Source organism: Psilocybe cubensis, chromosome 9 (genome assembly GCF_017499595.1).
Source record: "Psilocybe cubensis strain MGC-MH-2018 chromosome 9, whole genome shotgun sequence".
NCBI lineage: Eukaryota > Fungi > Basidiomycota > Agaricomycetes > Agaricales > Agrocybaceae > Psilocybe > Psilocybe cubensis.
In genome coordinates this window covers 239,462-261,890 of record NC_063007.1, presented here as the reverse complement: position 1 = coordinate 261,890, position 22,429 = coordinate 239,462, and the positions used below count along the sequence as shown (strand labels likewise).

The 22,429-nt window shown below is 45.7% G+C and overlaps 6 protein-coding genes across 6 annotated transcripts; 2 read left to right on the top strand and 4 right to left on the bottom strand.

Moving 5' to 3' along the window:
• Positions 1–4,483: 4,483 nt before the first annotated feature.
• On the bottom strand, positions 4,484–6,409 carry JR316_0009534 (uncharacterized protein; the record flags this gene model as incomplete). The annotated part of the gene is made up of 9 exons (XM_047895235.1): positions 4,484–4,882; positions 4,947–5,141; positions 5,197–5,213; positions 5,279–5,535; positions 5,587–5,646; positions 5,698–5,845; positions 5,902–6,025; positions 6,090–6,260; positions 6,320–6,409. The coding sequence occupies 9 exons, from the start codon at positions 6,407–6,409 to the stop codon at positions 4,484–4,486; spliced, it is 1,461 nt and encodes a 486-aa protein (XP_047744954.1).
• Positions 6,410–7,558: 1,149 nt separating this feature from the next.
• On the top strand, positions 7,559–8,563 carry JR316_0009533 (uncharacterized protein; the record flags this gene model as incomplete). The annotated part of the gene is made up of 4 exons (XM_047895234.1): positions 7,559–7,660; positions 7,728–7,994; positions 8,058–8,407; positions 8,470–8,563. The coding sequence occupies 4 exons, from the start codon at positions 7,559–7,561 to the stop codon at positions 8,561–8,563; spliced, it is 813 nt and encodes a 270-aa protein (XP_047744953.1).
• Positions 8,564–11,319: 2,756 nt separating this feature from the next.
• JR316_0009532 (uncharacterized protein) lies at positions 11,320–12,589 on the bottom strand (the record flags this gene model as incomplete). Its single annotated transcript, XM_047895233.1, has 4 exons — positions 11,320–11,477; positions 11,531–12,069; positions 12,138–12,419; positions 12,495–12,589. The coding sequence occupies 4 exons, from the start codon at positions 12,587–12,589 to the stop codon at positions 11,320–11,322; spliced, it is 1,074 nt and encodes a 357-aa protein (XP_047744952.1).
• A 451-nt stretch (positions 12,590–13,040) lies between these two features.
• On the bottom strand, positions 13,041–15,034 carry JR316_0009531 (uncharacterized protein; the record flags this gene model as incomplete). The annotated part of the gene is made up of 7 exons (XM_047895232.1): positions 13,041–13,209; positions 13,273–13,352; positions 13,410–13,520; positions 13,576–13,827; positions 13,888–14,222; positions 14,280–14,376; positions 14,438–15,034. 7 exons carry the CDS (start codon positions 15,032–15,034, stop codon positions 13,041–13,043), a joined length of 1,641 nt encoding a protein of 546 aa, XP_047744951.1.
• Positions 15,035–15,687: 653 nt separating this feature from the next.
• Positions 15,688–18,444, bottom strand: JR316_0009530 (uncharacterized protein; the record flags this gene model as incomplete). The annotated part of the gene is made up of 5 exons (XM_047895231.1): positions 15,688–15,965; positions 16,036–16,387; positions 16,814–18,012; positions 18,292–18,356; positions 18,428–18,444. The coding sequence occupies 5 exons, from the start codon at positions 18,442–18,444 to the stop codon at positions 15,688–15,690; spliced, it is 1,911 nt and encodes a 636-aa protein (XP_047744950.1).
• A 995-nt stretch (positions 18,445–19,439) lies between these two features.
• Positions 19,440–21,991, top strand: JR316_0009529 (uncharacterized protein; the record flags this gene model as incomplete). Its single annotated transcript, XM_047895230.1, has 5 exons — positions 19,440–19,568; positions 19,633–19,697; positions 19,757–19,846; positions 19,902–20,222; positions 20,275–21,991. 5 exons carry the CDS (start codon positions 19,440–19,442, stop codon positions 21,989–21,991), a joined length of 2,322 nt encoding a protein of 773 aa, XP_047744949.1.
• Positions 21,992–22,429: the final 438 nt, after the last annotated feature.

Below are 22,429 nucleotides of genomic sequence, written 5' to 3'. Positions count from 1 at the left end.
AGGCGCTTATAATACTGAACAGATGTGGTGTATTGAATTTGACAGGCTGGAACATCTGATGAGATTCGTGGCGTTTTCTGATCATGAAGCTTAGTTTCCGACTCACCTCCATGGCCAGAAATGTCATTTCACCACCTGCCGGTCGGGTTGTCATTCACATTTGATCATGAACACCTAATTCTAGCTTCGCTGGCCTTACGGACCTCTCTCTCTGTCGCTTGTGTCTGTAATCTGATTCTTTGGTTTGATTCTTGAGTTACGATGTGGAGTTGGAACGTTGAAGTTAACTCACCGTGACCTATATTTTCAACATTTCCCCCACAATCTAGCCAGTCAATTCGTTCTTCCCCTCCACAATCTGGCGAGTCAGGACATGTTCTCAGAATCTGGGCGCTTGTACGGTGTGATGTGGCCCCTTGTTGGTTGTGGCATAGTCGGCAGGCTAAACATTTGGTGAGATTTGTGGCGACGATGTGGAGTTAAACGTTGCAAGTTAACTCACTATATTTTCAACATTTCCCCCACAATCTGGCCAGTCAATTCGTTTTTCCCCTCCACAATCTGGCGAGTCAGGTCATTCTTGGAATCTGGGCGCTTGTACGGTATGATGTGGCCCCTTGTCGGTTGTGGCATAGTCGGCAGGCTAAACATTTGGTGAGATTTGTGGCTTTTGCTGAAGACGCAGGGCCATCCAGACTCACCATGGTAAGCAATTACTCGGGCAAATGTTCCTTCCAAGGCTCCTTCCACCATCTACTGCCCATTAACCCTGTTGTCATTGAACGCCTATATCTTGCTCTGGCTCCGTAGCTACATCTGGCCGTATGAGCACAAGAATTGTGTTCCAAAAACCATTTGAAAACGACGTGCTCCTATTAACACGGGTCCAAGTAGACAAGTAAATTGTTAGAGTTCATTCTGATAGTAATGGTGAGAAAGGGGAAGTACCAGATTTTTGCTCTATCTCGAATGGGTGGTTGTAAAACGTTGACCATAATCCGCAGAGTGGGAAAGGTGGCGCATATGAGAATGAAAAAAACCGCGACACGCTGGGGTATCTAAGGTGTCTCTGTCCGACTGAAGATATTTACTGGTAAGATGGGAGGGCCCAGCCCTGTGGTAAGTAAGGATTGGGCATGTAGAGTTTGGTGTGGAAGAGCATCATCATCACAAACCATGTCACATGTACGTGCCAGATGTACAACGCCGCGTCTCAAATTATAATGATTATAAAATGTTCCACATTGTGTAAAAGCATGAAAGAGCACACAAGCCACCTTACCAACCCATGCAGGTCATTCCACCTCTAAATCTCAATTTTCTTCTACGCTATTCGCGACATATGTTTTGAGATTTCAACAATGTCAGTACATCTGCACACCAGACCCCCACATCCGGATTTTCGCATTCACACTCCTGAATGCTGAATGTCTGAGTATCCTAACACTTTTTTTTAGTCCATAGACTTCGAAAGCTCTTCTACGTGGGTATTACTTTCTTTCTTACCGTCTTATAAACCCTCTTAATTGACCGGCCAGGCCGACTTACGCGTCAACCCGCCACCCCAGTCAAGACTCAAGGGCGCAAACGGTTCTTCCATGACCACCTATATCTTCGATCGGTCGTGTCCATGTACAGTTTAGTGGCCACCACTCTATTTGAGCCATGGGATTAACATGTCATCTCCGGCGCAACTCTGTTGTAAATTTGCAAGACAAAACACATCACTCACGTACGGTGGCCCCATCGATATTCGGGCAGAATTCAACTTCATGTCAAGGCCTGCTTATAGTCGCGGCACTGCGGTGGATATGTATGCTGTGAGCATGCACCTGGACCACTAGAAGATAGACATGATAAACCCCTGTACGCGTACGTGTCGTCTACAACTGCATACACACGTTTGCCTTATTATCATGCAGGATTACAGTTGCTTGTGTGGCCATGGTTGGGGCCTCCTATTATCAGAATGTTGTTTGCGCGGTCAGGCCTCACGTTGCCGGTTCAATAAATCCCAAGTGCTCTCGGTGTGGAAATCTATGGTGAGCGTTTATAATATATATACCTACACTTATTCATTGGGGCCTTTAACTGTGTTTTATGTCGTTTTCAGGTCCAGAAATAAAACTCATATCTTCTTTTATGATTTCGTCCTCTTTCTCCTCCTTGCAACCCACATCTTGCTTTGTGTAGATGTCTGTGGGCCAGCGATCGAATTATGTTTCAGTCGTATCGCTACCACCACACCAGGTTCTATAGAATCTTACTTGTAGCCCGCAACAATGGCACGGAACCGGTCCCAACATCTATTGCAATCAAAGGGAGCGAGGTATGTTTATGTTTAATTATACGAATAGCATGACTTACCGGCGCTTATATCAGACAATGTACGTACAGGGTCCTGATCATGATCATCAAACTACTCATACACATCAGGGCTCGGCCCGATGTGTACATGACTAGATCATGGATCATCTCTTAGACAATTGCAAACATGGCGAGATTTGCCTATAGGGACATGTATAACCTCCAGCGTCGCCAACCTTTCTACCTTTTTTGCTGCGTCATAATCAAGACTATCGTTGGGCAATAATTCTTACACAACGCGGCTTGGATATCTTCGCCGCGAATAGTGCCTCATTTCCTATGTACATTCCTCGAAGATTATTGACAAACTGTTGGCAAATACTGGATGTGTGTACGACGACGGGGCTCATGGTTGATCACGTAGGCGGTGGATCTAGGGAAACGTGTGCTTGTGCCGCTTTTAGTGTAACAGCTTCTACCCATGCATTGTAACGATTGAGGTTTAATGCGCGAAGTGTCGACAATCCAGGTTCACGTGACTGCAATTGCCAGGTCAAGTTCAAACGCTCAACCTCAACCTCAACATTTTCTCTCAAAATACATTCTTCGCCGTAAGCTTACACTTCTCACACTTTATTCCGGTACCTATGAAATTATTAACCAATATCTCTAGATCTGTCTTGCGATTGTCTGGATGCCTGTACATCATATACAACACAATCGTTATCCCGTGCCAGAGGCATCAACCGTATGTGCATTTTACGCCAACTCCCAACTTTATATATATCTGATTCAGAAATAGCCCTTACAGATACCCGCATTGGCTATATCTTGGGATATACTCCCCCCACCGACACATCTATTATTATCTGGAAATTCTTGGGAAAAATGTTGGGCCCTTGCTGCCCACGCTATGAGTGTACATGTAAATGGTCTGCGCGGTCAGTTGTACTTACTTTGAGAAACTCTTGCTAGTCTCATACTCTCTTACCACTATTAGATGCTTATGTGAACATCAAGGAGGCCATCACACGTCATATTCGCGAGGCAACTACGTTATGCATTAGACAGGTTGTCATGTTCAACCAGATCATTGTATTGAATATTGGCAGGCATTTTCAAGGAATAAGGATCTCATCCTCTGAAGGGTTTCATCTCGCCTTGTCAAGGTTCGAGGCATTTACTGCCGAAGCAAATAGTCTCTTACGGGCACTCTCGGCTTCCCAATGTGTTGAAGGTGATGTGATGCCTTTCATAGTCAAAGCGTGCGTATTTTTCCCTATTAACTGCTTATATTTTGCCGAAGACATATTATTCTTAGACAAGGAGACGTTACTCAATGCCTTGCAATCGGTAATCGACACAACCATAAACGCTATCAGACACTGATGGGGCGTGCCCATGCACAATACTACAAAAGCTATGACTTGACTTTCAATATCAAGATAAGGCTACCTGCGTTCCATTCCGCTCGTCTCATGGCAAGTGATGCCATTTCTCGCTTCATGTATTATGCATGTTGCGACATTGGCAAAGCAATCCGATTGGCGACAACTGCACGCCAACGGGCCAAAAAGCAGGTGGTGGAAACTACGATTACAATGAATGAATTGGAATCGGCACATTTGGATTATCTTACCCAGAATATTTCTTTCTGGAAAGAAGATCTGGCACAAAAACGCCAAACTGTGCGCATTACATTGACTTCACATCTTATACCAGATTATATTTTCCACTAGCACCTTCTGCCTTTAGATTTACCGTATTCAATGTCTTTATAATAACCTATAACGCCTTGAAAAATATTTCAAACTTGCTGCATTATATTTTGGATTCAATAATAGGGCAGAAATTGCAATTTTAATATATGGGACTTTGAGGTTAATTATATGGCCCATAATATATGCTGAGCGTCGGAGTGATCACGCTCATGTGGATCATATATATACGCATCTCCTTTCATGTACACATCATGGTCATGATGATATGTATATCGCTGGAATCTCTAAATAAAATTGTCGCTAAAAATCTTCATTACGAATTCGAACATGTACATGATCATGAGTAAGATGCAAATCATCACGATTTATTAAGTATCGACGTATCCAATCTAATACAAGTTGTAAAAAATCACGCATAACGAATACAATTATGCTGTGATCGGAGTGGTGGATGATCATGATGTAGTCTGGAGATTGTGAATTGTACCAGTCATAGTACAGAGGCAAGCAGTTTCATGATCAGGCTTGATGGTACTTTCTGGCCTTGGGAAGCTGGTGACCGTAAACGTGGTAATCTCGGTGACTGGTTCCATGGTCTCAGTAATGGAGATTGTTGTCGTTGTTGGGCTGGCCGTCAAAATGCTGGTACTCGTATAAGTCATTGACAATGTCTCTGTCATTCTCTCCGTGATCGTAGAGGTTGAGACTGTGGTTTCTGGGGCGCAAGCCGCTGGCGTGTGAAACAACCAAGAAATTAAAGCATCTTGGTCATGAGATGTCTGCGCCGCAATAGCCAGGCCCAGCGCTAGTATCCCAATACAGATCCATATTGTCGACGAAGCAGGTCCGGTAGGCTGATAATATAATTCCGAAATTAAAATTCAACATAATATATTACTGTGGGTCATGGATACGCACCGCGAGCAGCTCGGGATCAGATAGAGAACCTGGTATCTGAATCTGCCTTGAATCTTCAAGGACAAACGGGCGGTGGTCCGAAAATTGAGGCTCAATTCGGGCAATATGAATGATGGCATTCCTGCCATTGGTATTTCCAGCTCTGCAAGGGGACACGGAAAGGATGACAGGATACTTAGAGATTATGCCGCATGCCTGCCAGTAAATGGTCAACCATAAAGCTGACCAGTGAAGGTTACACTCAACGTACTACGGTCTGAACCGACTCTGAAAATAATATGGAGTATAAGGAGTGAATATGTCATTCACACTGTAGTCGAAGAAAGCCTTACTTGAATAGTAGTCTTCAGTATTGAAAACTCCGGTAGGACTGTTGAAGCCAAAAGTAGCGAGAAGGACAGATCCTTGGGATCCGATTGCAACGGTTTCTTCATCCAAGAACGCAATGTCAACTATAAATTGATGCGTATTCTCCAACAATGTTGTACCGACGTATCGTTGGTGCGAAGTCGAGTACCAATCGATGCCGTTGGCTAGATTTTTCACGGCGAGTCTCTCACGGGATGGTGATATGGCGCATGAGCCAATCCTAATAATGATTCAGAGTGATGATCATCCGAAGTGCAAAATGAGACTATACATTGAGTTAGGTGCAAGAGATATCCTCCACTTTAACACTCCCGTGGACGTCGAGAAAGCCCTTCAGAAGTTCAGCATAATAAAGCGTCTGAAAACCATGACTGTCACCCACAAAATCCCACAACTCCCAAGGAGAATAACGAGCAATATATTATCGTTCAAGTAGAATGCAGCTCGAGGGACTGGGCAGTCTACGATTCTCCCCGTCTCGGAGAACTGCGGCAGGTCTAGCGGTACAATTCTTCCAAGAATCTTGGGGTCTAATATCCAAATAAGAATCACAAATTGTGCACGCGGGACTCTTGAATTATCGTACCGTGAAAAACATCTAGAACTATGGCCACGCTGTATCCATAGCATATGGATAATTTCTCGCCGTCTTCACTCAAGGATAGATGGTGGATAAACGCGGGGACCTCTCCACAGCAAATATCATCGTCCTGATCATGAGTTAAAAGTTTTAGTTGTCTTCGGATTCCGATGAGGGACTCTCCATCTACGCACTTTAGGGTCCTTTTTTATTTCAATTCGATATATATTTCCATTGGCTGAGCCAGAAAAAAGAATGTTCGGGTGCATGGGATGCCACACAATAGCCCGCACGGCCCCACCGGTGTTGTAAAGTCGAATGCTTTCCCAGCCTCGGCCTTGACCTTCAGGGTATCTGAATTTGATCTAATTAAATTGCGATGAGCAGCGTTTCGAAGGTAGATTTGCAGTGAAGATCCACGCACGTCCAAGAGACCAGATTCGTTGCCTATGGCCAACAGGCTTCCGTTCGGTGAAAGCTTGAGCACCTGGATATCGATAGAATTTGTTCTCATAGAGGACAACTTTGTCGGGATCATATAGCCATCGTATAGCCTTGGATAAAAGCGGGTCTGATATGACATATTTCCTGGTATGGTAGTAACCACGGAAGTATGCACATTAGCTATACATGCGCACAAAGGAAGAGTTATTTGACTCAACTTGGACTTGACTGACTGCTTAAGACTCCGGCCAATGGATCCAGATACTGGTTGGTGAGGTTTGAAATATCAATCAAAGTTGGGAACGGTAGGCGTTCGTTTCAAACAGTGAGGTGCTGTGAATTCACGAGTAACCAATGTATACGCATTTACAAGGCGGTTATATCATGCGGATTCATGGTCCCCGGACTTGGATAAGTCTGCAATCGACGCCGTGATCATGGGACCACATACAAGCCATGGCCACATACCAGCTACTCTGTTCCGTACAGGATACATTTTGATGACTCCTCAGTAAATTTTGAAAAGGGCGAAGCGTTGGCGAGGCGTGTTATAATTAACGCCACGAAAGTGTACGTGTTTTTCTAGTATGATACAATATGATATGGATCTTTGATAAGATCCGGAAAGGTGGACCACAATAACCGATATCACCACCGATACCGATGAGTGGAAGTCGCGATTGAAAGCTCCTAGTTGTACATACAGATGTACATGTACATGTACTCTAGTACTGGTGCTCATGATCATCGGTTAATATGGTCAAAAATCTTTCGACGCACAACGTACTATATATAATATAGTAATAAATTGTCCAAGCAGTATGAATATTAAATTGGCGCGCTATCTCTGATAAGTAAATATGTGAAGAAGGAGGCCGACTAGTGGTGCGTGTACAATGTACAATGCATATAATTATAATAATGTTCTAGATCATCTCATGGCAAACTTGATCATGATCATGACTTCCTTTGTTCATCAACCCTTTCCACCCTGGTCCGTATAGGTAAATCTTGAATGTCCTTTGAACAGTGAGTGTAGTTCCAAACTCTAGAAAAAACGTGCCGTTTGATCAAGGGTCCCTCTGATAGGTGGGTCCATCGGGTTAAACACCCGGCTACGTATACCGAATTCGAGCATGCTAACTGGTGAAGGTATAAAATATGATCTACTTTGGCGTAAATACTCAGACTATCAGGCAGTATTCCTCGCACGCTTACTATGGTCACTGTCAGAGTTGTTAAGAGCACCAACGGCGCTACCAGGACTACTTCCTCTACAAGTGGGTCTTCCGCTTTCCCTCTCAGGGGAGCTCAGGAAACGGTATCGTAATATTCAACCTCTTCTATGTACATTTGTCTCATAGCTTTTCCCTGTTAATATGTTACAGGCGCCCAGGTTGACTCGTTCTCGAGCGAAGCAGATTACTCAAGCGCAACCTCCATCGACCCAAAATCAGGCCATCTCGCGATCGAATTCGGATGCCGCCGTACTCACTGGATCCCGTCCTACGCATGCGCAAGAGGCACAAGGACCTATTGTTCATGGAGGCTTTCGGTTGCCCACTGTTGGCAACCGGCTGGTCCCATTGACTGGGGACCCGTATTATCCTCCCTCCTGGCCCTGGACCACTCCTGCACAAGCGGGTCCGAGATTCGTAAGTAATATTCGAGCTGTTATTACGCTGATAAGAACTCCACTTATATATTGTCCTTCCCAGACAATCCACCTCAAAAAGGGATATATCTACCCTTTTGCACCTTTAGGACGAAGTCTACAACCTCTCAAGATTTTCGTCGACGAAGATATGAAGAGCAGGCTCCCTGTAGCGGACATCTCTTTCTTTAGTAATCGCGACGGAATGGCGCAAACGACGGTTGTTGATTACAACCACAAGACGTACCTTATTATGGGGTACTGGGACAACAGCTGCCCCGTCAATGCTAACTTAATTCGGATTTGCTCTATCCCCTGGAAAGGACAATTGGTCGTTTTCGGTCTTGGAAGTAGGACACGTATCCTCCAGCGACCCGCCGGTTCTGTTGCAGATGTTGAACAAGCCCTACGTTTGTGAGTCTTAATTGTCAAGTGCAAAGAATGTTTCTCACAAGCGACGGCTTAATTTGATACAGTTTCATTCGCGACTGCGTCGTCGCGATGATGCAGAATAGGAGATGGCCACGTCTTATCTCTTTACGCGTCGATTTGAAGAGCATTGTTATGTAGTGTTGTTATTGCACTAGTTTTTGCTGAATGATAATAAATCGGGTTCATGATCAATGATCATTGCAGTGTTCGAGTCGACTCTGAGGAAATTATAATTAGCAAGGACAACATTTGCTGGCTCTAGATCTTCTGTGTAAATTGTTGCGGGCGCTTCTGCGAATCTGCATTCATTGCCTGCTGGCCATGGACTAGGCGTTAAATGCTTCGCGATCGGCCCTTCCAAATTCGGATGCGATGGATTTGGGATTCGAATTCTCAATGATAGTGTCTGGTAGTACTACAATACATGTAATTAAGCAGTAGTTAATTATAAGTGAGATTCAGACTAAGTTTATAACATTGTAAATGACTCAAATTAAACTCCCAAAACCAACTTAAATATAATTATAAAATGCCCAGTTGATGATCATGATAGATCTAGCGTGAAGTACTAATTATAAAACGCGACCTGTTTTAATTTGGAACTTGTTGCCATGTTTGGAAATCAGGTTCAAAGTCTGCGCGTGACACTCATGATCATTAATATAATGCTGGCGGATTGCTGCTCGTTGCCGTCCATCCATCGACGACCAAGCAATCGCGAGCGCGAATGTAAATGCCCACCTCGCCGACCACCCCTCCTTCGCGACGACCAACACCACCCCCCATCAGACGGTCAGCAGCGTCATGGTCATGAGCTGCTGGTCATGTTGTCTGCTGTCTTTGCTGCAGCCTCCCTCAACAGCAATGTAGATCGTTTGATCGTAGTCGTCGTCGTCACCGCCTCCAGATCCAAATCCCTTACCCTTGACCAGCAGCAGAAAATGCTGCTGGTGTCCTCATGACTGCGCGGGCGCTGGATCCAATTTCCGGATCACTTTCGTGGCGATCGACCCAAGGCTGCTGGTCTCGTCTCTCGCCGCCGCTGCTACCTCTCGACGATCATCAACAGCTGATCTTTCCGCCTCCCCGCCGCCCCCTCCGGCTCCTAATTATAATTCCCATCGAGCGCAGTAGCTTGGACGCTGCTGGTCGGCCTTTCCTCCACCTCCTCACTCCTCATGCCCTGGGGCCGCCGCCGCCGATCATTTTGATCATGAACCAGCGTGGATCTCCATCCCACTGGCCATTCCCCAGACGGCCAGCAACCCTGTCTCCCTCCCTTGTCTCCGGATCCGTCCGCGACATCCAGGAACACTAGTGTGCTACTGGTCCGCTGATCACTGGCTTCCCCCCTTCTCCTTGCTGCTTGTCTCATTTGCCAGTCCCGGGGGCCGACTCCCGACGGCTCCCGATACGAGGTTGTCCTCGTCGAAGTCTTCTTCACCTTCACCTTCCTCGATCAAGGCGGCATTTCACCTCTGCTTAGATCGCACCTTTAAATTTGGCATGCGCAGAAACAGATGATCATGATTCGGTCACGGACAAGAAGAACCCGGACTAGAGCAGAGAGGAAGAAGCAAGGCGCGCGGCAAGTGAAGACCTCATTCGATGGGTTGATCATGATCATGAGAAGTCCGGCGAGAGTTTGGTTTGCGGGAGCCAGCAAGGTGTTTGATCGTTACCAATATCATGATGCTCTATGGCGAAGGAGGTATGTATATGTCGTTGCGCCTCTATATCTCTTTCCACTACTAGTTCTGAGCTTACAGTGTATATTGCCAAAAAAGATAAATCAGAAGCTACTTCAACACTTTTGAAAGCCTTGTCGTCACCAACAATAGCGGAACCTCATCCCATTCATGATCACCTCCCACCAACATCCAGATCCCGTGTTTACAAAGCTCGCCTGTTGCGGAACTTTGTGAGGCCTTGATCAGAGCTGCAGCTTCAGATGGGCGGAGGACCTTGAAGGCCTGGTTTACGGATGAGCTGGTAAAAGAGGTTCGTGACGCACAGGGTGGCAAGAACTGCGTAGTCGTTGATCATGACGACCAGGACATTTTATAATGTGCACTGTTGTTATTTGGGATGTCACAACGGTTAAATTTACCTGAAGTAACATGTCTGTGTAATGCAACAGGTGTCTACGTTTTGAAGCTCCCGGTCAATTTATTTTCACGTTACTGCACATGTACCATGGTAATTTATGTTGTTCAAAATGCTATAGATCTAGAGATGCTTGGGAAGAAAACGTGCGTTAAATAATATAACATTAATATTATAATTGTGATTTATACTAGACTTCTGACCGGTTGATGAATGGAGAAGTTGTTGGTGTACTCGTAATTTGGACGACCAAGTTGTTCCCACACCATGTATAATTGCTTACCGTCTTTAGCGCCGAAACAGACAGTCAACATACACAACCGGTACACGGTATACTCTGTTTGGGTGAAAAATACCCCTCGAGAATCTAGATCTAGTCCTTCCGGATCCCTCATCGATATCGAAGTTCATGCCGGCGTCGCGGTCGTCATCAGCATCACTCTTTGGATTCTAGATTTAATTTTACAATGTTTTGTACATGCTTTACACGGCTTATGATATTGGAACATTCAAACTTGTTCGAATAGTACATGTTTTTCATATCTCCGGATCTGGACCAACCATGGAATATACATTACATGTACACATAATCCTGCTGCTATACTGCTATTGGGCATAAAAATTACAGAATACAGATGCATACTGTTGTATCAATGGTCAGTGACTGTATTCATCAGCTTCCATATATACCTGGCCTCCTTATAGCTGATCTTGCGGGAAAGGGAGGCGAGTGCCTTTGAAAACCCATCGCACGTCAAATGTTCACGATATAAGCGAGCAATGGTGGTTCAAGCAAGCGTGTTGTAGCCAAAGGCATCGAAAAATTCTGTCGCAGCTGCACTCACGGCATGAGTGCGGTACGATGGACTAGCATCCGAGTCCGACTGTATATTTTCATAAAGGGTTCCAACTATCCCGTCGATGCTTCTGATATGCGCATATATGGCTATTTCATGATTGATAAAAAATGGTGGTGTGTATGAACAACAAAAGGCTCACGTCTGTTGGTCTGTGCCTCACCTCGAGCCACAGGGGATGGAGAAGACTGCGGGCTTAAAGGAGTGTCTGGGGGGGCTTGACCAATGCTTGAAAATGTGCTAGAAATGCTGTCAACGCCGCTTCGGGATCGATTGAGAGATAAAAGAGCTGATCTCGCTGGTGCCACCAAACGTGTTGAGTCGACGTTAGAATGGGGCAGCCACGGTAATGGCGTATATACAGGAGGAGGCATGTCTTCATCACCGTAAGTGATGGCTTGGGTAGACGAAGATGTTCGTGTAGGTGACGTGCTTTGTGTTTGCCCGTTAAAGCTTCCACTTGAGCTACCGGCTCGACCAAGGCTACCGGTAGAAATCCCTTCCCTCGATAGAGAGTTACTGAGCCTTTGGGTCGGTGTGCTAGGAATGGTGTGAATGGGGGTGAATTGAAACCCTTCCACTTGCGAGCGTAAGAGCATATAGACCAAGGCCTGCTGTAAATTGACGGTATGTTTGACAAGCCTTGGGCCTACGAGTCCGGCAAGAACAGCGTCGTAATCACTAATTATGTGTAAATGAGGATTTCTGATCTCTACATATGCCCTCGAATCATTAGACAACAAACATACCTCTCATTGCTATAGATCATCGCACTTTTGTTTTTCCCCGCCCATACAACGGCAAAATAAGGCCCAGATAATTCTGGGTTCTCAGAAATATACTCTGAGATAGCCTGATGATTCCAGATATCCCTAGCCATCCTATCTATTGGGGTGTTGAAACCTAATACATCGAGGATCGAATGGAGCCCAAGCATCTGGATTGCCTTTCTCTCATTAGTGCCGCAATGAATACAGATTGGCCATGCAACCTCATCGAGGTCGTGATATTTTCCAGGCTTGATAAAGATTCTGTATCAACGATCATAAGGGTTAACTTCGAATTCGATGCATTTGGGAGCAAAATAATCATGAACGGCGACGTACGGAGAGGAATACACTCCCGGGTTGTCACCTCCGAGGAGGGTGTAATAGACAGGAGAGGCGGAATTATTGGAATGGATATTGGTGCGAGTGGACATCGTTATAGAGCTGTGAATTGTTGATCGTGGAGATTGACCGCAAACTAGAGGAGTTTGAATCGATTGTAGGCTTATATATATCACAAAGGGACTACAAAAACACCCGAGCTGAACTGGAACGGACCACTTGCCATTGTTCCATGGTCATGATCATGATCAGTACCAGGCTTAGGGCGCTTTAATCAATGTGACTCCGCAAGGACCCCGAACTGGTTTGTCAACTACCAGAGTTGACCTAGCGCTAGTACTAGTGAGTTCAAACAGTACATGAGCACGGTAAAGTTATATTGACTCGAAAGGGCGGAGAAGGAATTGTACATTGTGCATGTACTAATTTGATTATGTATGGCAGAGTCTATGGAAGATTCAACTCGTTGTAAACTTGCGGCAATTGATCATGAAATAGTTTGTCACAATTCAGGAACTACATATGTATACGCACACCTCAAATTCAAGGATTGAAGAGACGGCGCAATGTCCCCCAATTAGTGAAATGCCTTGCCAACGACGATGGTGGTTCCACAGGTCCAAACTGGCGATAGGCATTGACCTCCCAATCGCCTTCGGTGATCGGGCTGAAGCTTCCTACAAATTGCCGACCTGGATTATCTTCAATGAAGCTACAGTTAAAGTTAAATTATCAGGAGGTGATATTAAAAGTGGTCGATAACAAAAATTCGAACCTGATTCTGCCTCTAATATATCGTGTCGACTCTTCTTGTACAATGTTCTTTTCTTCGTCAGTTACTGGAGGCGGACAGTTCTGAGTTCATGCCATTTGTGAGTGAGTATGTTAATACGTCTATAAGGCCTGGCGTACTATACAATTGATCCCGTTGATGCACTGTTGCATCGTCCCATACGAAATAAAATGGCGATGAATGCGGCGTTGATACTTGCTTTGTTTGTAGGGTGAATTCATCAACGCGTTCTAAAGGTTCATTAAAATAAATAAAAGCACGAAAACGACAAAAAGCATGGCTTACCATGTTATCGATATGACGGACGATCTCGTCGGCAGAGAAGTCGACCCCAGGAAGATGAGCCCAAACTCTATCATATGAGCTATTCTCTACCGGCGTAAAATCCATCACCCGCCCAAAGAGTACCCGAGCTCTTCGAATCCGTTTTCCCGGATAGTGAAGGTTAACATAGTAGAAGGGGTCGACTCCTAAATACTCGTAGATGAAGAGGCGAACCAAGCCCGGAGGAAAATAATGTATCCACTGATTATAAACCTATAAAAATGACATATGAGCTTAAAAGCGATATCAATTAACATAAAAATTGCGACGTACAAATGCGACGTCGATCCGCTCTCGTTGTAAGCTTGGTATATACACCTCAAATCCGCGTTTTCCATACTTTTGGTTTCGTACTTCATAAGAAGGAGAGCGGCGTGACAGGTCAATGGTATTAGCCTGCCGCATGCACGCCATCAAGCACCTGATGTTGGCCCAAACATTGGTTCCTGAATGGCGTCTCCGTGTCAGAATTTCTTCAATCAACGAGAAATAGTAGATTGTTATACTGTCGTACAAACAGCATGCGGCATCAATGTCAAAGCCGCATAATATTTCTGAAATACCATGGTATAATCTAAGGATAATTTGAATAGGCCTGACGCCTTTGGCTACGCGTGTCATCATTAGATTATAATTAGGAGGCTTAGAAATTTAATAAGACCTACCACGAATGGTGATGTTACCAGCCTTGCGAACACAAATCGCTGGTTGCAGGAGAGCCGAAGTAATATCCTGATATACTTCTACCATTCTCGCCTCGGCCTGATGAAGATGATCAGACTCAGAGAGTAGTACAACATAGGCTGAGTATATATAAGCTCACCTCCTCTGCATTAAGACCATAAATGAAAAGATCCACGTCGGAGTCAGGGTAAAAGTTTTCAAAATACATGTTTGCCTGCAAGGGAGTCCAAGGCGAAGCGTCAAACGATGTTGGCTGCATGCAAGCAAGGACGGCCCCGCCGGCGACAGCGATGTTGTCCCAATGCCGCATATTGATAAACGCGCGATTGGTGAAGATGTCGAAGTTCTGCAGGAACGCAGCCATGTCGGGGACAATGGTGGGCGATCCTTTGGCCCTTTTCATATCATCGGGGAGGGCAAAGAGATGTTTGCGGGGAAAGGAGTGTACAAGCCCAGTGGCGGGTTGTATGACGACTGGTACGTCCGGTTCCTGATCACTCGATAGGCGGGGGAAAGCCCGTTTGACCTGGTCTGGGACTTGGTCGAAGACGTTGAGGAGACCCTCGGCGTGATGCAAGACAGAACCATTGCGATGAGACCTGTCGTTGCGAGCAAATACCCGGCGTATCACTTGCTCCTCTGCAATCGCGAGCTCCAGGATTGTATTGACAGGGTCCGTGAAGGAGTGGGCCTCGGTTGATTGTACAGAGATCAACTTGTCGAGACACCACTGCATCGAGCGGTGGATATGGGCTTATGGCCTCAATTCATCCGGGTCGAACTGCATTGTGGGTAGCACAAGCTGTACTGATGACTTTCGAGCTCCCCGCTCATCATGGTCAGTATATACTCTTTTGGGTTCCTGGATGGGGAAACAAACGGTTGGGTCAACCTACCACGCTTAGCACATGAAGCGGCATGCAGTTTGGCCAAGACCACATTCCTATATGATCAAAGGTTCTTTCATTGACGGCCGCGCGAAGTTTGTAATCTTTGCTCAAGGATTTGTCGAAGTGGTTCTAAGTAATTGTTGAACTGACTTTGAGTAATTGTTGAAACGGGTTTAACTTATTGTTCTTTGTCTGAATGGGTAAAAAGAAGACTCACGCGCTTTTTTTAATTTGCCTCGTGCTGATATGTACATGTACACCAAGTACGATTGCAGGAACACTTTTGATCATGACCCTAGATATATCGTATGCACTAATAAGTACGGTCATGATTCAAAGATTCGCACATGTACATGGATCAATGAACATATCCACACATATATATATAGCAAGTACTAGATCTAGACGTATAATTTATAATTATCGGGCAGCTAGATATGTCTAGATCTAGTAGGAAGTTTAATTTGTAGGAAAATTAGTGCCGAATCGGTGCGAGCACTTATTCATGAGCTGAAAATAAATCGGATGCCAATTTCTCCAACTGCTGCCTCCCTCGACGAAGTTGTCCGCTGCCCCGCGTTCCGTCGCGCCATTTATTGGAAGACTGTGGTTGACGTTGGATGTTTGTGAGGCCTTTGATGGCAGATGAATTTCGATTGTCAAATATGTCAAATATAACTTCAGAATTTTCTGTCCAACGGCCGTAATCTTGACCGGAAAGTTGATATATGCTGTGCAAAGGGAGCCATGATTTTCTTGCAATAGTATTTCCTTGTCCTAGATGCAGTTATTAATGAGTGACTGCTGAAATGGGATACGAGAAGCTAGTAGGTCAAGAGGTACGTACCAGTGTAACATTCATATAAGCCACTGAGGACCTCTTCTTCAAATTCAGTCAATTTGTTGTCAATATAGACATCCCCGTTGCAGTCATTGGCAGTAAAGTACTCGCCAGATTGTGGAACAGGTCCGCTGAAGACAACCTCAAAACTGACAATGGGGGCGGCAATCCTCCAATGATATCCTCCTGCCATCAACGCGGCTCGGCCGGCTGGATTATGCAGTAATACTTGAGCAGATCGTTCTCTATATACTGCATAATCGGTTACATCGAATTTGTAGTGTGAGGGTCGTGTCGGGTGCCTTTGTTTAATAGGCTTGGGACCAAGGGGTTGATACCAAAGAGCATCAGACGAGAGCTGGAGAGTATGAAAAGGTATGCCGTGTTGTAACAGAAAATGAGCAATTTCAGTTTCAGACCACCGAGCATCCAACCGACAAATTGTTGCAGCAGCTGAAGCTGAAGCGACTGCGAGGTTCCATTTCATGGTTCGGTCAGACCCAAAATGGAACATGTAGATCTTTTGACCGTTAGACGTTGTAAGGTTTCTTACACACTGTGATCGCTTGTTGAATCGGAGGTATTCTCGATGATTTCGACCAAGGTCACATTCGTCGTTCAATGTCAGGGGCATGTTCTGACACAAACGAGTCAAGAATTTGAAGGCTGCGATGACTCGAGGTCTTTTAAACACTTTTTGTGGGCAAGAGCTCCAACAAATACCAATGTATTTGAGAAAATTTTTTTGATCTGCCTCTGCAGAGATAGGTTTATTTGAACTGACCAGGACAGGTGGAAGGGGTGACGTATAGCCAAAGTAAAGACGTAAGATATCGAGAATTTCACTTTCTGCGGTGTCGACTATGGTTTCCCCCTCTTCGCCATAATGTGGGAGCCAGTCAGAGACATTGTTGTCATCGTATCCAGGGATAATCAGTGAGATTTTTGGAGCATCATGAACGTCGTGGAAAAGAGTACATGAGCGTTCAGACAACTCTGCGGCAGTCACTTCTAAGTTCAAAGAATTTTCTCTATTCTCAATATTGTCCTCATTGTAATCATCTCCGGGTCCAAAAAATTGCGAGCAGTCGTATTCATTGGCGAAAGAGTCATAGCGCACTTGATGAACACTGAACATAGCTAATACATCACCACGCTCTTGAGGAGATACTGGAACGCGGACATATATCCCCGAATTACCTGCCTCTTTCCATACAAAGACTTTGGCACTATGCGGGGGATTTTTGGTCCTCTCTTCACGAGAACGGCGTTTGATCATTGTCTCTGTCTCCATTTGCTGTTGATTTCGTTTTTCTCGAGATTCGAAGAATTCTTGCCAAGCATAGGCAAATAACTCATCGTTTGCTTTGCTCCGTTCTCGAATTGTTGATGGCTGTGGTGCGATTGTTGTGGTGGACAGTTGGAGCTGGTGAGAGAGAGGTGCCATATACTGCTTTGATGGGTCTTTGGCATATACCCCGTCCCAAATATACCAGACAGGAATGCCCCATTGGCAAAACCATTCAACAGAAGGCTGCAGGCAGTCGACTTTTCCAAGAGATTGTAAGTCAATGAATACTCCCACCCGGCTTCCTCTGGTATAGTCACAAATTTCACTACAAAGAAAAGACTCCAGCCAGGCCTCCTTACAGTGTTTCTCCAACAGATATTCAACCCAAGTTGAGGATGAGAGGCCCGGGTACTCTTGCAACTCTTTTCCTCTCGTTTCAGCCACGGTAATCAAATATGATAACAGGCCCATCCATAAAGCAAACCAGTCCCTGGAGCGTTCAAGTGCATGAATTGCGTTAGCTCGCGACGTGTGCCTTTTGCTGTAACCGAATGCCCAAGGTCCGACAGGCTTTAGGACGTTGCATTTTGTCAAGGTCGACAAATAATGTGACATACGCGATAGATCCTGTTCAAGTGAAGACCATTGCCTAATTTTCTCTATACGCATAGAGTATTGAGGTGGGTCAACGTCTGTATGTTCATAAAGGTCGTACGATCAAGGAATGTTTGAAAGAATTCGAAATATGTAGCCACTGAACTGCGGTTGTCAAGGTATGAACGAGACCCAGCCCCAATGTGGGTTCCACCAAAACGGATGTCGATAATTGTCAGCGTTGATTTTGGAAAAATCATATCTTATATCTGTTGATTGTGAGTTGTTTCCATGGGCCGAGAGCGACAAAGTTGGCGAGGGCAGTAGAATGTTTTTGGTATTGTCCATGACTTCAGGGATTGTGACAGATCTTTTACAATTCGGCGAGTACACAACCTTCCCGTTCAGAATCAGCACCCTACCGTTGGAACGATCAACAAACCTGGATTTATTGGCGCATTAGCATATTGGACACATCGCGGAGGGAAGAAGATTGGCGAACTTGGGACTTACTGGGCACGAGTGCTCATTTCAGAATCCTGAAGTCGAAATTCAATGAGCCTGCGGGAGCCTATGCAAAGGCCAATAATGCGTTACTATCTTCTGATAATTCGGGGTGGCGATTAGTGATCTGGACGAATCCAAAATCACGAATATACGCGACGCGACACGATCGAGCAGCGTACCCGGATGGGAATCCACTGTACGTAGCTATAGCTAAGATACCGATCGCACATGAACATGTACATGTACCTGTACATACTGATCATTAATATTAATGCGGCATTCAAAAAATTCAATACTTTTTGTTAGACTGAAAATTACGTAATATATTCCGTTCCGCGTTTCACCGCGATTCTGTACATCGAAAAGTACTAGTACTACATGGAACAGTATAGGCCATGGCCAGACAGATGGCCATCGCTCTTATCTTCCTCTATGGATCCATGCATGGCCAGTACTACTAGTCATGTTTTACTCACATCTGGGCTCGGCCCGATGGGAACGCTCCTCAGGTGGCTATCATGATTGCTTGCGTCGACCATGGCCATGGCCATGTACAAAATTTTAATTGCGCATGCGAATTCCACTGCCAATGCAACCTCAATGGCACCTACTCATGTGCCGATCAGCTTCGATACACGTACGCGTATGGACATGGCCTCTACTAGATCTACTAGATGGATCCGGAGGTAATTAAGCAATTTTTGATTCCCTGAATAAAATCGGCAATAATTATATACATAAAAGCTCCACAAGGGTACAAGCAGGTACATGTACAGATCTATTATATATATCCAACTCCGGTTTCCCTTATATTAGGTGATCATGATCCCTTTCATGAGGGATCACCAATTCAAATGCGCATGCGCATGCCCAGGCGTGACGAATTCGAAAGGCCGCGCTTCGACCTCATGATCATAATATATAATCACCAGCCGGAATATTAGTTCAAATGCAATCGCAAATGACAACAGTGAAAGACTAACGACCCTCCCCTAGGCATCTTTCTCTGATTACCACCATGTCAAACGGAAACCAAGAAGTAAATTATACACGGGAAGCTGGAGACGTTCATCTCTGCGATCTACCAAATGCAGACCGTCCATCCTTTGCACCGTTGCTCGGATTTGAGGCTGACCTCGAGATGGATGTAAGAGCCATGATCTTATACTTCCTTTGAACTTTTGACATTCATATTGCGCCATATACCACAGATTTATAAGATGTCCATCATGGAGATGAAGCGCACCCGCACCCCTAGGAGCTCTAGGAACTCTATGTATGCTTATATATACTACCGTTTCGTTCTTACACGGGTTCACTGATGCTCGTTTTCAGTACTACACATGTCGCTCGAACCTCTTCGGAGCTGACTATGACAGTGGAACCGTATACATCTCCGGAACATGCTGGGGACGCCATTCTTCGGTACGTAGATCTAGGCATAGATTTTATTTGAGCCATGAACTAATTGTACTTCTAGCTTCATCAATACATTGTCCGATCCAACAGAACGTCCAAACAGATTGCAACTCTTTGGACAATTCTATCCTGACATGGGTACCAAGCGTGCAAGCTTGATGCGGCTTTTTTATCTTTATTGCCCTCAAGCTACCGTTGGCGAAATTGTACAAGTCCTTGACAAACTCACGGGCGATATCTCGGATTATCAAATGTTAACGACCGATGGGTTCTCCGTACTCAGACCCTTCGCTGACTACGCGGATGAGGACTCAATGGCAAACGCTTGTCACTATATCTTGACTGGGGAAACGAGGACGATAGGTTCGGGAGCTATGAACCTGTAAGTTCAAGGAATCATTTTTGTTTTACTATGTTAAGCTGACCTTTTGTAGACTACATCATAGTAATCATGACGCCACAATTGCAAGATGCGCTGCTCAGCGTGCAGCTCGACTTCGAGTGCCAGAAGCTCCTGCACCTATTGCGCAAGCTTCTCTGGCGTCATCCCTTCCACTTGTGTCTTTACCAGTGTCTGTGTCTGATGCTCAGCCGTCGTCGTCACCACCCATTCCTCAGCATGCATTGTCTCCGCCACCACCGCAGTCATTACGCATTCGTGCGGATCAAGCTCCTCATCAACCACCATTGGCGCGGCCAGAATTGGTGGAACGTGTATCTTTGTCGTCACCCCCGCCGCCGCCTCAGCTGGAGCCCATATCTTCAATTCAACCTCCGCATCAGCCGTCCTTAGCGCAGACGGTAACAGCGGCACCCCAGAATATTCCCCATGTATCTTCACCACCACCGCCTCAGCCAGTGCCCATGTCTGCAGTCCAACTGCCATCATCAGCACAAACAGTATTGACAGCACCTCAGCCCACCCCTCATATAGTGTCGCCGCCACCGCTGCCGGCGGCTCAGCCTGCGCCCATATCTGCAGTTCAACCATCAGAATCATTGGCGCAGACAGTTTCAGCGGTGCCCCAGTCCACCCCTCATGTATCATCGCCACCGCCTCAGCCAGTGCCCATATCTGCGAGTCAACCTCCGCATCAACCATCCTTAGTGCAGACGGTATCAGAGGCACATCAGCACACCCCTCATATAGTGTCGCCACTTCCGCCGTCTCAATCAGTGACCATGTCTGCAGTTCAGCCATCAGAGTCATTGGCACAGACAGTATCAGTGGCGCCGCAGTCCACCCCTCATGAAACATTACCGCCTCAGCCGGTGCCCATATCTGTAGTCCAACCTCCGCATCAACCACCCTTAGTACAGACGGCATCACAGGCACTTCAGCCCACTCCTCATGTATTGTTGTCGTCGTCGCCACCGCCTCAGCCGGTACCCGTGCCTATGGTTCAACAGTTACATCAACCCTCTTTGGCGCCGACGGTATTGGCAACACCTCTGCCCATATCTCATGTATCGGCACCGCCGTTGTCGCATCAACCGTTGTCTATACCTATGGTTCAACCCCTACCGGTACCTCAGTCACTCTCTGCTCCGCCAGCTGTCGCGACCGTTCCTCCACAACAGCCTCAGCATGTTCTTCCACCTCAACAACCTCAGAGTATGCCGCAAGCTCCTTTGCCAATGTCTACTTCCACAATCAATTCTACCACTACTTCGGCAACCCAGCCAACCCAATACTCGTGGTCATCCTCCATCTCAACATCAACCTCCCACCAATTACTATTGGATCAAGACAACGCTCTCTTTGGCGTTTCTATGGTCGAGCTGCACAGAAATTCTGGGACGTTTTCATATGAGGGCCAGATGCATACGTTCCGCTGGTTTCTTTCAACAGGACCTGCACGACTTGTGACTCCTATCTATTCGCAGCAAATGGATCCGCAACCTGCAGTTGGGGACATTTTCTTCCATAAGACCGCCCCAGAGCAGACTTTTTTCAACTATCAAGTCTGGTACAAGAAATCCGAAACCCAATGGCAGGATATCACACGTAGATATGCAGTTTATAGGGACGTTGAACCCATCACCCATCCTCTATGTCAGGCAAGAGTTCTTAGTGCCAAGAGGTCAGATGGTTCTCCTAACTGGATCTTGAGAGAGACGTGGTTGAACTACAGAAGGACGAGAGCATAATATAACAGGGCAGGGCATAGTTCTCGAGTACAATTAGATATTGAATGTGTATATCGATATCATGATGACGTGTAAGATTTCTTATGATCAATGACGTTTTTTGATGTTTGGCGACCGTGATATGGTGATCTGTAAAAGACCCAACATTCATTGATCATCACTCTAGATCCATGTCTAGTTCACGCTTGACCCATACTCCTGCACTAGTATATTCCAGTAATGGATCGCCCTGTTGCAAGCAATCCTCACAGACAACCAAGAGGAAGAACAGTGTTGTGCAAGTGCAAGACATATTGTACCGTTTTAAATCCCGCAACGGGCCTCTATGAAGGTGAAGGAAATCGAATTTCCCGATCGCAGAGGGACCGGCATACCAGGAGCGACAGAAGCCATCCCGAATCAACATCCTCTGCGAATTTGCTTCCCATGCTTAATGAC